Source organism: Hemiscyllium ocellatum, chromosome 35 (assembly GCF_020745735.1).
Source record: "Hemiscyllium ocellatum isolate sHemOce1 chromosome 35, sHemOce1.pat.X.cur, whole genome shotgun sequence".
Lineage (NCBI taxonomy): Eukaryota > Metazoa > Chordata > Chondrichthyes > Orectolobiformes > Hemiscylliidae > Hemiscyllium > Hemiscyllium ocellatum.
This window is the reverse complement of record NC_083435.1, coordinates 18,794,492-18,808,089: the sequence shown is the minus strand read 5'-3', so window position 1 is coordinate 18,808,089 and position 13,598 is coordinate 18,794,492. Positions and strand designations below refer to the sequence as shown.

At 41.9% G+C, this 13,598-nt stretch overlaps 1 protein-coding gene across 1 annotated transcript; it reads left to right on the top strand.

The window, feature by feature from the left end:
- Positions 1 to 568: 568 nt before the first annotated feature.
- Positions 569 to 11,462, top strand: LOC132832445 (uncharacterized). Its single transcript, XM_060850438.1, has 4 exons — positions 569 to 987; positions 1,154 to 1,277; positions 5,606 to 5,679; positions 9,271 to 11,462. Exons 1-4 carry the CDS (start codon positions 591 to 593, stop codon positions 9,525 to 9,527), a joined length of 852 nt encoding a protein of 283 aa, XP_060706421.1. The 5' UTR covers positions 569 to 590; the 3' UTR covers positions 9,528 to 11,462.
- Positions 11,463 to 13,598: the final 2,136 nt, after the last annotated feature.

Below are 13,598 nucleotides of genomic sequence, written 5' to 3'. Positions count from 1 at the left end.
ACATCTACTTATTGTCTTACACTTTTTAAAAATGGGATATCGCTGTGCGCAAGATAGATGTTGGCAATTGTACAAAAAGGTTTTGGAATTTTCTGAGTCAATGTGGCTTGGTCCAGCCCCTGGAAGCTCCTCGCTAACGGCAGACTGGGTTTATCTGCACTAAAAAGACTGAAGTGGTTCAAGCAGGCCGTTCACCAAGACCCTCTCAAGAGCAACAAAGAATGGCGAATAAACGTCAGAATCAAGCACATCTCTTGACTGGAGAAAGAAAAAAACGATTTTAACTATGTGTATGCGAATAGGATTTGAAGAAATTAAAATCCTGCGCCTCAGATTTTGTTTTGTAAGTCTCCGGCTGTTACTAGTTTAATTAGGTATTGGTAAGTTCTGCAAGAAATGGAACATTTAGTCTGGAAGTGTATCTTTCCCACTTGCAGCACTAAACAATTTCATTATGTGGGGTTGTGATAAAGGAAACTGTTGAAATCGTTCCTGATATCAATATTTCCTGAAACGCCCTTAGTTGCGCATTCCGGAACGTAAAAAAGTCCCACGCTCTTTAAACATGATCACAGCTCCTCTCTCCAGTGATGCTGCGATACCTGTTGAGTGTTGCCAGCTGGTTCGTAAGAGCTATAAGTTCACTTTTCACAATCTTGGCCTCCAATTCAAACCAGAAACTCAGAGAGGAATTTCTAAACTACAATCCACAATCAGGTGGCATGCGGACTAACGCATATCGACCCTTCAAACTAAGTATTCGGCTGTTCGGCAGAATGGGGCATGGGAAATCAACATTTATTAACAACTGCCTGTGTGTGATCAACGACACCGAGTATCGTAACGAAGCCGCTGAAGGGGATCCGCAAGGGAGTTTCACAGTTGAACTAAAGCGATACCGACTCAGCGATTATGTTGAAATTGTCGACAACATTGGAGGAAAATCGTACAGTTCCAATGAAATTTACGAATTCTGCACTCAGTTAGGTATATATTTTTTGTCTTGTTCCTCTTTGATGCTGTAAATTATTGAGGCTGTCGAATCAGGGGTTACAAAACAGAAGAAGCGAAGCAGCTCAACTGGATGTTAATCAGAAAATGAGTAATTCTCACTGATTATATTTCACAAATATTCTCACTTTGTTATCTGTAGATGGATATCGAAAAGTGGGCAAACAAGTCGGATCTGGAGGCTGGGGGAGTTATTTTTGGGACTGCATGACATCACGAGATGCTGACTGGCAAAACATGATGTACATCCCAATAATTATTTACAGGTAATGGTCAGGGATTTAAACAACAGATTTATAGCAGCATACACTCTCCTGCAAAGCCATTCCTTCCTGTACACATTGACGCATACAGTCAAGATAACAACCATTGGAATATCTAGATGAACATGTTGGATTCTGAACGGTTTCACACGGTATCATATCGACAGGTCTTTAACCTCTTAACGGACAAGTCGTCTTTGGAGGGTCCATATTACAAGACATAACCTGAATAATTAGATTTTTTTTTTGAAAAACTATTTGACGGCATTGCATCTCCTTCTTGGACGTTTCCATTCGGCGTCCTAGCTGTCTCCCTGTTCCTCCAAACGAGCCGTTCAGATGCGATCTCCAGGTCTCCCACACAGCGTGCTGCACTGGATACAACCCATGTTTTCAAACAAGAGTGGGTTTTAGTAGGCGTTGGGTTGGTATCTGCCTATTTCACTGGAACAGGTTCTGAGGAGCGGGCCCTGCACAAAATGACAATGTGGTGGGGCTGAGACCCGAATCCCTCTCTGGTCTGAGTAATTGGGTAGGTGGCAGACCCTTTCGATAGTGGTAACTACTTGGTATTAATTTCAATTATCCTTTCTCTTCGCTCTTTCCCAATTTTCCCATCTTTTCAAAGACAAATAGGTAATATATGCTAGCCTATCCAACCACACCTATGAAATAAAAAAAAGACATCGCATCTCTATCCAATGAAGGTCAACACCAGTTCTTGCCCTTTCCAAACTAAATGTGATAAAGTCCATTCATTCTGCAGTGACCACAAATTCAGTCAGCGGGCCCTGACTACAAACGATGACAATATCGTTTATTCTGTTTAAGGGATCATTAACCAGTTTATTCTGTCAATATATTGATTATTTTGATGGAATTTATTTGCACATCTGGAATTTTTAGATGAGCAGGCAGCTGGACAGGGAGCTTAGTTGTGTGAGGGAAAAAATATTCCAACTCCCAGCAGTGGGTTAATGTTTTGCTATTATGTTCAGAAAAGTTGATGGGAACCTGTTTTGCATTCATCGGTGTGTAATGAATATTCATTAACACTCTGGGCCTTGGAATTTTTGTTCACCAACACAATTGTTTATAAACAGGAAACTAGTGTTCACAAGCCTGGCTATATATATATGTATGGCTGTATGAGGCTTGTATAACCAGTGGAGTAAACTTCTTCCTCCAAGCTCTGGTGAATACAAACTTCTCAGTTCCTTGACTCCTTCATACCAAAACCATTTCATTGCACAAACTGTTGAAATGAAAGAGTGTGAGGATTTTGAATGGCTCATGGGAACTTGAATGATGCACAGTCTGGTTTGTTATTAATCGCACACAAGGTGAGCAGTAAAGCCTGACTGGGCCAACGCACCCACCCAAACCACATAAGCCACACAGCAGCCCTGACTGGGGCAAGCAAGTAAAGATGAATTCCAAAAGGGCCTTAACTCAAAAATGCCTTTTCTGGATAATTGTTTATCCTAAACAAGTGATTTGTGAAAAGTTATCAAATACACTGACCTCCACAGCCACCTCATTCCTGATTGCTTTAATGAGTCAATGAGGCCTTTTGTTGCCATCCATCGAGAAAACAACTTCTCTTTGCTCTTAAGCAGTCTTTAGATGAATCTCCAGGGTAGCATTACTAATGCACGGTGCCAATTTTTCCCTGCTCTCTGGCATCACCAGGGCTGTTTGGCGGTGACAATAGATAAATGGGTTGTGAGATTTGAAGCATGACACCCTGATGGTGAAGGCGAAAGTGGGTACTGCAGTTGCTGCAGATCAGAGTCAAGATTAAGGTGGTGCTGGAAAAGCACAGCAGGTCAGGGAGCGTCCGAGGAGAAGGAAAATCAACGTTTTGGACAAAAGCCCTTCATCAGGAATGAGGCAGGGAGCTTCTGCAGTGAGAGATAAATAGTGGGTGGCGGTGGGGCTGGGGAGAAGGTAGCTAAGAGTACAACAGGTGGATGGAAGTGGGGATGGAGGTGATAGGTCGGAGAGGAGGATGGAGAGGATCGGTGGGAAGGAAGATTGGCAGATAGGTCAGGTCATGAGGCTGGTGCTGAGCTGGCAGGTTGGAAGTGGGGTAAGGTAGAGGGAGGGGAAATGAGGAAACTGGTGAGATCCACATTGATGCCCTGGAGTTGAAGTGTTCCAAGGTGAAAGATGAGGCATTCATCTCCAGACATCGGGTGGTGAGGGAGTTGTGGTGGAAGAGGTCCAGAACCTGCATGTCCTTGGCAGAGTGGGAGGGGAGTTGAAATGTTGGGCCACAGGGCGGTGGGGTTGATAGGTGCAGGTGTCCCAGAGATGTTCCTACAGTGCTCTGCGAGGAGACATCCAGTCTCCCCAATGTAGAGGAGACCGCATCGGGAGCAACAGATACATTAAATGACATTGGTGGATGTGCAGATGAAACTTTGATGGATTTAGAAGGCTCCTTTGGTGCCTTGGGTGGAGGTGAGGGGGGAGGTGTGGATGCAAGTTGTGCAATTCCTGTGGTGGCAGGGGAAGGTGCCAGGAGGGGAGGGTGGGTTGTTGGGGAGGCGTGGACCTGACCAGGTAGTCACGGAGGGAACGGTCTTTGTGGAAAGTGGATAGAGGTGGGAGGAAAATATATCCTTGGTGGTGGGGTCCATTTGTAGTTGGCAGAAATGTTGGCAGATGATGCGGTTTATGCAGAGGTTGGTAGGGTGGAAAGTGAGGACCAGGGGGGTTCTGACCTTGCTGCAGTTGGAAGGGTGGGGTTTCTGGGCGGAGGTGCGGGTTGTGGATGAGATGCGTTTTGAGGGTATCTTAACCATGTGGGAAGGGAAATTATGGTCTTTAAAGAAGGAGGCCATCTGTTGTGTTCTGTGGTTGAACTGGTTCACCTGGGAGCAGATTCCTCCTGGAGGCGGAGCAACTGGGAATACGGGATCATATTTCTGCAGGAGGTAGCATGGAAAGATGTGTAATCCAGTTAACTGTGAGAGTCGGTGGGTTTGTAAACAATATCAGTGTTAAGTGGGTCGTAATTGATGGAGATAGAGATGTCCAGGAAGAGGAGGGAGATGTCAGAGATGGTCCAGGTGAATTTAAGGTCAGGGTGGAATGTGTTGGTGAAGTTGATGAACTGCTCAACCTCCTCGTGGGAGCATGAGGTGGCGCTGATTCAGTCATCAATGTAGCGGAGAAAGAGGTGGGAAGTGGTGCCAGTGCAACTGTGGAAGATGGACAGTCCTACGTAGCCAACAAAGAGACAGGCATAGCTACCCCTTCCACTAAGACCATTCCCTCTGTGACTATCTGGTCAGGTCCACACCTCCCCAACAATCCACCCTCCCCTCCTGGCACTTTCCCCTACCTCCGCTGGAATTGCAAAACCTGTGCCCACACCTACCACCTCACCTCCATCCAAAGGCCCAAAGGAGTCTTCCACATTCATCAAAGTTTTATCTGCACACCCACCAATATCATTTATTGTATCCGTTGCTCCCGATGTGGTCTCCTTTACATTGGAGAAACTGTACGCCTCCTCGCAGAACGCTGTCAGGAACATCTCTGCAACACCCGCACCAATCAACCCCACTGTTCCATGGCCAAACATTTCAACTCCCCCTCCCACTCTGCCGAGGACATGCAGGTCCTGGGCCTCTTCCACCGCAACTCCCTCACCACCCAATGCCTGGTGGAAGAACGTCTCATCTTCTGCCTCAGAATGCTTCAACCCCAGGGCATCAATGTGGACTTCACCACTTTCATCATTTACACCCCCCCCCACACCTTATGCCAGTTCCAACCTGCGAGCTGAGCACCATCCTCATGACCTGTCCTACCTGCCAATCATTCTTCCCTCCTATCCACTCTACCCTCCTCTCCAACCTACCACCTTCATCTCTACCTCCATCTACCTATTGTACTCTTAGTTATCTTCTCCACAGCCCCATTCCCACCTATCCCCACCCCCATTTATCTCTTGACCTGAAGGCTCCCTGCCTCATTCCTGATGAAGGACTTTTGGCTGAAACGTCGATTTTCCAGCTCCTCAGATACTGCCTGATCTGCTGTGTTTATCCAGCATCACTCTAATCTTGACTCTGATGTTGAAGTCCAGCATGTCCCAGCAGGCTTCAGAACTGTCTGCTTATGTAATTTCATGTTTAAACTGTGCAAGCAAATGTAAGAAGCTGAGAAAAATATAATTGCACAGAAAAACCTAAATTGCCGTTGAGTGGAAGGCCCTCTTGTTTTTATGCCAACCTCCACACTTAATCTCAAAAAGAAAATTTCGCTTCTTATAACTGGCTGTGAAAGGATCAAAGGTAACTCATTATCTTTTGCAGAGGAGACTTTCCATCTTTCGAAAAGGAGAAACCAATGATAAAGCCATTAATTGACAATGCACGCAATATTACTGGTAGGTTTATGATGATTATTTTTGCCGGTAAATTAGTTATTAGGTGAGGACCATATGAAATGATGTGGTAGAGCAGACAGGAAGTCATTGCCGCTGCTGTTACTTCGCAGGATTCAGTGGTTTAAGTACTACATTTAAGAGCATCCAGGTAGAGAGTCATCTCCTGAAAGCCAGGACCACAATTCTTGTCTGAGAGGAGGTTATGGGAACTGCAACTACTGCCATCCTCTCTCTTCATCTGCCACCTGGTGATCCCTGGACAATGGACAAATGTTTATGCATAGAGAAAGAGTGATCCCATGATTCAATAAAGCTTGGGAATGGCTGGCAGTTCTGTTTCCCTGTTTCTCCTCCACACCTTTGACCAATGGGTGGGCCTATAGTTAGTATCAATTATACACTGGTCTCCACCTAACTCATTTAACTCCATCCTAAAACTTAATTGTGATAACTCTCACCTATGAAGCCATATCTGTAGAAACTCAGGCTGACTCAGGAAGAGCATGACATCACCCCTGGACCCCATGCAAAGAAAGATTTTCTCTTCATCACTACTGACCGTCAATATGTCACCCTTGTTCTTTCACAACCCCTACCTGCCCATTTATTAATTATCCAATGACCCTTGAGACTTCCCAATGCAGTAGAACTGACCTCTTGATGTGTTATCCAACACTTTAAATGTCCCTTTAATATCCTACATCTTTCCATTTCAACATGAACTTCAGAACTTCACTATTGACCTTCCTCATATAACCACTGATTTGCTCACACCATGCTGGTCTGACCATTTTTGACATTGCTATATCCTGTGTATCTTCCTCCCTCTGTCCACCATGAGGTTTTTTAAAGTCAGTGCCTCTCTAAGTCCCACACTCCACTCGGCAGTTGTCCCCCTTCTCCTTTGATTGCCACCGCACATTTACCATCATCAATGTCTCTGAGTATAAAAGGCCAATAGTCCACTCCAATGTCAATTTGATAGATCCATCTAACAGTTGGGAAACTAATTTATTGATGGGTTATGAGCATCATTGTTGTCAGCAAATTTAGTGACTCTGGCTTTGGGCTGTTCATCCAATCCTCTTACATAAATTATAAGAAGTTGAGCGCCTAGCACTAATCTATGTGACACACCACTTCCTACATCTAGTCAACCAGAAAATGACCCGCGCCTATTCTCCGTTTCTTGTTAGCTACCCAATCTTCTTTCCTCACTATTATATTACACCAAGGAGTTAGGCTGTGGGTTTGGTTATTTGTTGAGGTCCCAGATAATCCTTTGTCTCCAGTGCACCAGTTTGCACTTCCTGCAAGATACACTGCAAAACACTTTAAAGCTGAAGGTGTTGGAAAACTATCTAACTCCTACTGCAAGATGCACTGATTCAGCAAGATTTTATGTAAGAGACTAAAATTTACTGCAGTGAGTCATAGATAATGATAGAGCATGCAAATAGACTGTATGGTCCAACTATTCCACGCTGACTATGTTACCAAACTAAATGAGTCCCACTTGCATACATTTGGCCAATATCCTTCCAAAGCTTTTGTATTCTTGTATTTATCCAAATGTCCTTGAGCTATGCACGCACCTTTTGCCCTGGCAGTTTATTCCACACACAAACTGCTATGTGTAAAAGTTTTGCCCCTCATTTCCTTTTTAAATCTTTCTCCTCTCACCTTAAAAATATGCAAACTACTTTAAAACTCCGCCGTTCTCAGGGAATAATCCTTATCTCTGCCCCTCATGATTTTGTAAACCTCTATAAGATCACCCCTTCTGCACTCCAGTGAAATACATCTCAGCCTATCCATCCTATTTTTATAACTCAAGCCCTTCATTCCCGGCAATGTACTGGTAAAAATTTGCTAAACTCTGTCCAATTTAGTAACAACTTTCCTCAGCAGAACTGCACACTGTACTCCAGAAAACGCCTCACCAATGCCCTATACAACCTCAATATGACGATGCAACTCCTATACTCAAAGGTCTGAGCAATGAAGGCAAGTCTGTTAAATACTTTCTTACCTGTGATACCAATTTCAAAGAATTATGCACCTGAACCCATCGGTTTCTTCGTTGTACAACACTATCCAGGGCCCTCCCATTAATTTAATGAGTCCTGCCCTTGTTTGTCTTACCAAAATGCAATACTTCATATTATCCAAGTTTAACTCCATTGGCGAGTCCTCATCCCATTGATTCAACTGATCAAAATCTAGCAAGTTTTGGGAAGATTTGTAGCTCAGGTTGAGATCTGGATGTAGGTTTGCTCACTGAGCTGGAAGGTTCATTTTCAGATGTTTCATCACCCTATTAGGTAACATCTTTCGTGAGCATCCAGATGAAGCACTGCTGATGATTCCTGCTTTCTATTTATATGTTTGAGTGCTGTTATTTCTGTTGGTGATGTCATTTTCTGTGGTGATGTCGTTTTCTGTTCTTTTTCTCAGGGGGTGGTAGTTGGGGGCTAACTTGATGTCTTTATTTCTTTATCGATATAATCAATCTCAATCTCTTTATAATCTTAAACAAACTTCTTCACTCACCACTATACCACCAATTTTGGTGTGCATCTGCCATTTGTTACATTTCTCTTGCCAAATTAATTTTCCATTTACCTCTAAAATGTCCAAATCCCTGCCCTAACTCAAAAATTAAACTGCTGTGGTTATATCACCAACTCTTAATTGTTACTGGTACAAACCTGGAACTCTCTACCAAACAGCACCTTCACAATGTGGACAACAGCATTTCAAGAATGCAACACAGCACCAGATTCATGAGAGAAATTCGAGATGTGTAAAAACTGTTCTGATTTGGAGATGCTGCTGTTGGACTAGGGTGTACAAAGGTAAAAATCAATGACTGCAGATGCTGGAAACCAGATTCTGGATTAGAGTGGTGCTGGAAAAGCACAGCAGTTCAGGCAGCATCCAAAGAGCAGGAAAATTGACATTTCGGGCAAAAGCCCTTCATCAGGAATACAGGCAGAGTGCCTGAAGGGTGCAGAGATAAATGAGAGGAGGGTGGGAGTGGGAGAAAGTACCTGGTTCCACCCTCACCTTCCTCTCATTTATCTCTCTACCCTTCAGGCACTCTGCCTGTATTCCTGATGAAGGGCTTTTGCCCGAAACGTTGATTTCCTGCTCCTCGGATGCTGCCTGAACTGCTGTACTTTTCTAGCACCACTCTAATCCAGAAGTTAAAAAATCACACAACACCAGGTTATAGTCCAACAGGTTTAATTGGAAGCACACTAGCTTTTGGAGCGATGCTCCTTCATGACAATCACTTGAAGGAGCGTCGCTCCAAAAGCTAGTGTGCTTCCAATTAAACTGTTGGACTATAACCTGGCGTTGTGTGATTTTTTTAACTTTGTAAAAGCTGTTGATCTTGACCAGCAACATACACATCAAAAGAATGAATATATATGGAATAAATAACAGAACATCAATAGACAGCCACAAAATCTGATCTGTGCAGAAGTGTCTCTTGATGAAAACATCTGGATTGCTGAATGTATATTCAGAACCAAGTGAAGTTAAAAAATGGCATTTTTTGTATTTTCTTAAACTTTTCTGCAGGAATCTGGCCAATAATTGTTGTAACTCATGCAACAGAAATCGGAAATTTCAATGTAAAAGCAATTTTTCAGTCTTTGCATTGTCCTGATGTTTTCCTCCTGAACAACTATTATTGCAAGGATGACCAAAAGGTTCCAGTAGAACGGAATGAAGAAACCGATGAAATGATACTGAAGATTCTACTCCAATGTTTGAAACGTGCAGGAGAGGTAATGGAATCAATCACTACAGCAGACAAACCTGCAAAGTTTAACTGAATATACATAGTTCTGGCAAGGTAAAGGATTGTAGCTGCAATTAATCCAACTTTTATTTACTTTTTGAAAATTGTGTTGAAAATTAAAAGTGTTTCTTTCAATAGAGCAATCATTTCTAAACTCTGTAATCTGGCTTTTTTGATGTAGGTTTTCAAAAATGCTTTTTACTAATATTCAAAGAATATTTAACAAGAGTATGAGAAAGAGTAATTGCCAAATCTCGTCTTGCAGAATAAAGTGGAACAACTGGTGTAGGGAACAGTCACACGCGTTAGATTAGTGATTGACAGAAATAAAAACAATTGAAAACGTTAAGTTCCAAACTGGAAGAGAGCTGGTGGAGATCTCAGCAGTGAAAGATGGAACATAGATTGACAAGAACTAATGAAACCAAATAATGGCTCTAACATGGAGATAATACAAGTATAGACTAAGTTGATTAAAAAATTATCAGAAAAGCAGAGACCAAAGCCAAGCTCCAAAAGGAGAAAGAGAATGTGGTGAAGAAAAAGGGTTAAATGATGCATGTCAGATAAATTCTTAAAGCAAGAATCAGGCCAAATACATTAAGGTGAAAAGGGACATGATAAGTAAAATATAACTGGTATATTAAGAAGCAGATAGTAAGAAGTAAAATGCGTACGTTAGAGATAAAGTGAATGATTCTTAGACGATGAAATATTTAGCAAGGCCATTGCTTTGGTGTTTACTCAGGAAGAGAATGCTGATTAAGTAATAGTAGAAGTGGAGGTTTACAGGTAATGGATCAGGTGAAAATTGGGAAGGAGATGGTACTGAAACAACTGGACATTTTCAGAGTGGGTCAGTCATCTAGACCAGCTGATTTTGATTTTAGTGTGGGTGGAGATAGTGGAAATGCAGTCTATATTCTTCCCCTCTTCCCTAGCTATGGGAGAGGCATTAGAGTTTTGAAAAGTGGCAAAAGTGGCACACTCAATTCAAGAAAGTTAGTGAGGACATTCCAAGTAAGTACAGACTGATCAGTTTTACACGAATGACAAATAAAAGTTTAGAAGTAATAGTCAGGAACTAAAAAAAAACAAGCATTACGAGGGTCTGATGTTGCTGGGGATGGTGTGTTCAGAAGAGGGATATTTGATCTTCTGGAAATATACAAAATAATGAAGGGGTTTCACAAAGTACATACAGAGTGAATATTTCCCCATGATGGAATCTCAAGAAAGGGAATATAGTTGCAGAATAAGGGTTCAGCTATTTCAGATGGAACTGAGAATGATCACGAATTCTTACAAAGTTTCTACTCAGAGAAATGTAAGGTAATACTGACATGTCTGATCCCTAAGCAAGATTAGAATATTCTATTAGAACTGGAATCTCAGATTTCTTTTGAATTTTATGACAGGCAACATTTTCTTTGGTTACAGCAACACTGTTGATGAAAGATCAATTCAGTTTTATATTTAATTGCATGAGGGATTTGCTCTTTTCATTAAAAGCACACCCTTCTGCAAATGTAGGCTTTCTTTCTTTGCTATACTTGACAAATGATATTTTATTTACTTACGTCTTGATTGAGATGAAGATTTAAGTCAAATTTGAATTTTGTTTTGTGGAAGAGTGCACTGCATTTGATTCTACTCACAATTCCTCAGACAATATCTGCGTTTGAAGCAAGAGCTGGAAAGCATTCAGTCTTGTATTGATAAGTAGCAAGTAATCATGTCATATGAATGCCAGGCAATAATCATCTGCAATGAGATGAAATTTAAGCTTCCATTTGTTAACTGTTTCATTTTAATGGTTATATCAATTCTCTTTAATTATACGTTGTGATGTGCAAGAAATGGGAATTCACTTTTCCTCCTATTATTGGGAACAATCAGAAGATGCATATTTGTAATGGAAATCTCTCCAAATAAATGCTATAACATTGTGTAAAAATTGGCTTCTGTTCCAGCTTTCAGCATTTGGTTTTATGGAATTTAAGCATCTTGCTAACAGAATGTTCGAAGAATTAGTTTTCATTTTTGAGCAGTTTTAAAAATAAAAATACTGTCTTAAATAGCTTTTGATTTGAATTTTCAGTTGAGCACAGTTCATATATTATAACTGGGCATGCAATGAAGATTCAGTTTCAATACTTCCAGTTTTCAGTTACCTGAATTTTTGTTAAACATCATACTGTACATTTTGAGCTGCTGTTCACCTCAGCTGATCATACGCCCATCCTCCAGTCTTGTAAAAGCCTGCACAGCCTTCTTATATTCGCCAGCCTTCCAGTCAGGGCCTCATTTCCTGCTTGAACAACCAGGTCAGTGGCTTCAGGCTATTCTCTGGGACGTTATCCTTAGCTCAATCTATAATGAAACTGTCAGCGCGTTGATGTTCTCCCAGTAGTCAAAATGTATGTGTGTGGTGATGATGATGAGGAGGAATGACATGTGGTCAGTCATTGCAACCTGGTACTGGTACTTGGGGTACCAGCTCATGACCGAGCCCCACAGCATTCTGATCTAAGGCCTGCAGCAGCACATATTTCTGGTTCCTCAACTTGAAGAGCTTCTCCTGGAGCTAGTAACTATCATTCCAGAATCACTCCCAGTCCTGGAAGAGTTTCCCCACTCTTATAAGGAACATTTCTGGCAGCTTCCTTTGTGCTAATTTGCTTCAGATGTCATTGAGATTATGTTTAGGTAACATTTGCTGTTCCATGCAGCTGAACGGATCATGGGTGAAGGCAGAGGGCAGTGCTATGCACAGACTAGGAACCCAAACCAACCCTTTGACATTACCTCTTAAAATTATTTTACTTCTGTTCATTTAATTTAATACACCATTTTCCAGGAATAGCTTTGATGTTAAATGAGGCATAGCTCTGAAACACCCTTGACATTTAATAAAATTTTCATTATTACTTCCACATGAATAGTGTGGCTACAAGGGCAGTTCAGAGGTTGCATGTTCTGTGCTGAATAATTGAATGCTGGATTCTTCAAAGTCTTTTTACTGTCTATAAGGTGCAATCAAGAATGTGATTAGCATTATCCACTTAACAGCTCCAACAATAGTCAGGATACTTCCCACCATCTAGGAAAAAGCAAGCTGTTTTCTTAGCATTTGAGTCATCATCTTAAACATTCCCTTTCTCCGTATGTGCACCATGTTGTTGGAATGTGCCATCCAGAAGATACAATACAGCAAGTTTCCAAATCCTTTCTTCCAATATTCTTTTTCTGAACCAGTCACCTTCCCTGCTTAGAAGGACAAGGGCAGCAGGTGCATGGAACACCACAACCTGAAGGAACACCTCTCAGCTGCACACCCCACTGTTGTTTTATTGTTCATCAGAATACTGAACACCTCACTCACAGCAGTATGGGTACATCTATACCACATGGATCACTGTGGATTAAGAAGGCAGCTCATCATTGTTCTCCAGATAATTAGGAATGGGAAATAAACACTCATTCATCCAGCAGTGGCCACATGTCATGTAAGAATAAATTGTGAAAAAAACTCAATTGTTGGATCAACATAATCTGGTGTACTTTGGCCAATTTCTCCTCTGCTGTAATCTGCCGTGGTTTCCATTTCTGTCTGAGAACACTCTCGTTCAGATAATAACCCTCCGGAATATTCTCTGCCTCCTTTTCAGAGTACACATCCACATATATATATTTTATCGCCTTGTCTTGCTGTTGCAAGTCTCTTCGTCTTTCAGGAGTAAACACTTCTGTCTGACCCTCTGCCTGTTCAGGTTTCTCTTGCACCATTACTTCAAATAGGGCATCTGCTAACTGAACCTCAACTCCTTCATCTTTCTCTTTAGTTTTTGCTACATGCTGTGACTTATGATAGTGGGATCTAGTTATCACACAACCTGGGAAAATACCAGGACATTCCTGTTTTAACTCCTCAGTTTCTTGGTCTTCCTTGGGCTTCTCCAAAACAAAGGGTCCTACTCCCACCTTGGATCCTGCCAAATCATTCCCAAGAATCCCTGGAACTGACACTCTGTCAATCACTCGTACTGTTACTTCCGCAATCTTGATTTGACACTCTAACCTGATCTTATATAGGGGAATGCTA